We start from the raw sequence: 2,300 nt of genomic DNA on the forward strand, positions 1-2,300 counted from the left end.
TCCAGTTGAGATTTTAATTCATCCATTTCTAGAGGTGACATCCTATAAGGAGCACTCGAGGTTGGTCCGGCCCCAGGTACTAACTCAATGGCAAAGTCAACTTCTCGGTTAGGTAGAAATTCCTCAATATCATTAGAAAATACCTCTAGAAACTCACACACAACTGGGATTCGCTCCAGCTTTGAACATCACCCGAAACACCCGCAGCTAACAACAATATCCCCTGATATTCAACCCCAGAACAGTTCACTATCATGGAATTCAGGTAGTAGTTATTCACCACAACCGGTCCTTCTGTGTCTTCAGGCATAAAACACACTGTTTTTGCAGAGAAATCGAGTAGAACATGGTTCTTGGATAACCAGTCCAATCCCAGAATGAGATCAAGACCAGTCATTGGCAGACAAATTAAGTCATGCACGAATTCACGATGTCGTATCCGAAATGGAATTTCGGGGCATCCTAACCTCGTCACCATAGCCTCGTGGGTAGCATTATACACCTTTAAATCATACCCCAGTACTACTATTTTCAATCATAACTCATCAACCTTCTCAAATGTAATAAAAGAATGTGAAGCTCCAGAATCAAACAAGGCATTCAAAGTTTTACCAGTCATCTCACAGTTACCTCTAATCAATGTCTCTGACCCCTCAGCGCCTACTGCAGAAGTAGTGTATACTCTCCCTGGCTGCTGCACTCTGCCCATCTCATACGTCTTCTTCTCTGGGCAACTGTTAGCCAAGTGTCCCGGCTGCCCACAGGAATAACAAACTCCAGTCCCAAACTTGCATGGCCCAGAATGGTACTTCCCACATATGTGGCAACTCACATCCTGCTGTGGCTGCTTCCCTTGTCTCCTTCCCTGATTAGCATAGGTATTAGGCCTTCTGAAGTTGCCTTGCCCCTGATTGTTCTGAGAGAAAAAGCCACCACGCTTAAACTATCTGCCCCTAGGTGCAAAAGTCCTCCCTATAGTCCTCTGGAATGGCATCCTCATACTCCCTTTTTTCTACTACAGCCCTTTTGACACATTCCTCAGCCACCCTGCTCTTATTCACAAGCTCAGAGAACACCCGAATCTCCAAAGGTGCTACAAAGCTCTGAATGTCACTCTGAAGGCCTCCTTCATACTTTATGTACTTCCACTCAGCAAAGTCTTCAGGAGCTCCCTAACAGATGCGTGAAAAGCGGCACAATTCCTCAAATTTACTGGTGTACTCAGTAATGGTCATCTGGCCCAGTTTCAGCTGAAGCAATTCAAGTTCTTTGGCATTTCTAACTGAGTTGGGGAAGTACTTCTTATAGAATTCCTCTCGGAACAACTCCCAAGAGATCACAACCCCGTCAAGCTGCAGAATGCGCCTCATGCCCTGCCACCAATGCTGAGCTTTACCATGCAGTTGGTAGGTTCCAAACTCAACCCACTGTTCATCAAGAACCTGCTGAACATGTAATGCTCGCTCAATAGCCTGTATCCAATTATCAGCATCAGTAGGATTCGAGGTCCCTCTGAAGGTCGGAGGGTGAACCTTCAGGAAGGAAAAAAGTGACATTGGACCATTATCACCATTATTGCCATTATTTCCATTATTAATTTGATTTCCCAGGGCTTCAGCTGTCGCTTACATTGCTGCTGCCATATTGCCTAAAGCAGCCATGAAGTCTATAGGGTTAGGAGTATTCCCTTATGCTTCAGGCATAGCATTGCCTATTCCGCCTCTACCTCGCCCGCGTCCGCGAGTCGACATCTAGTCCCTATACACAACAAACAAGTGATATCAAGTTGACTAGTCTCAATATCGCAAGTTTAGTGCTTTAAGTCCCAAATGCATGCTCATGAATATTTATGCCACAAATATTAGTTAGATATCCTACTAGCACATAGACACATACACAGAGAATGCACAGAAGCACAATCAGTCCATCCTCAGGATCTATAGGAACGATCTGCTCTGATACCATAATGTAACACCCTACTACACAGAGTTTTACGCTTAAGTCGTAAAACAGAGGTAATGTGGTGTTACAGACCTCTAAACAGTAACATATATACATAATAGTGGAAAAAGATAATATACTAGGAGCCTTGAAAAACGGGTAAAACAAAATCGCAAAATAAAAACTGCAACGCTCAAGGAGTAGGAGTAGGAGTACTTGCGTGCTAAGAAACCTAATAGGAAATGGTAAATATAATCAAGAGAGTAAAGGAAAGCCAAGAAAATAGCATAACTAGCTCCTGACTCAGCCTGCGAAGCCAAGGCTGGCCGGAGAATATATATACATACATATACAGATAT

At 43.7% G+C, this 2,300-nt stretch overlaps 1 protein-coding gene across 1 annotated transcript; it reads right to left on the bottom strand.

Annotated features, from left to right (window-relative positions):
* Positions 1 to 535: 535 nt before the first annotated feature.
* LOC107636058 (uncharacterized) lies at positions 536 to 1,965 on the bottom strand. Its single transcript, XM_016339593.2, has 4 exons — positions 1,897 to 1,965; positions 1,284 to 1,532; positions 1,020 to 1,172; positions 536 to 916 (listed from the first exon to the last, which is right to left on the bottom strand). Exons 1-4 carry the CDS (start codon positions 1,963 to 1,965, stop codon positions 536 to 538), a joined length of 852 nt encoding a protein of 283 aa, XP_016195079.2.
* Positions 1,966 to 2,300: the final 335 nt, after the last annotated feature.

The sequence above is a fragment of the Arachis ipaensis genome, chromosome B4, assembly GCF_059453495.1.
Source record: "Arachis ipaensis isolate K30076 ecotype BB chromosome B4, ASM5945349v1, whole genome shotgun sequence".
NCBI classification, from domain to species: Eukaryota; Viridiplantae; Streptophyta; class Magnoliopsida; order Fabales; family Fabaceae; genus Arachis; species Arachis ipaensis.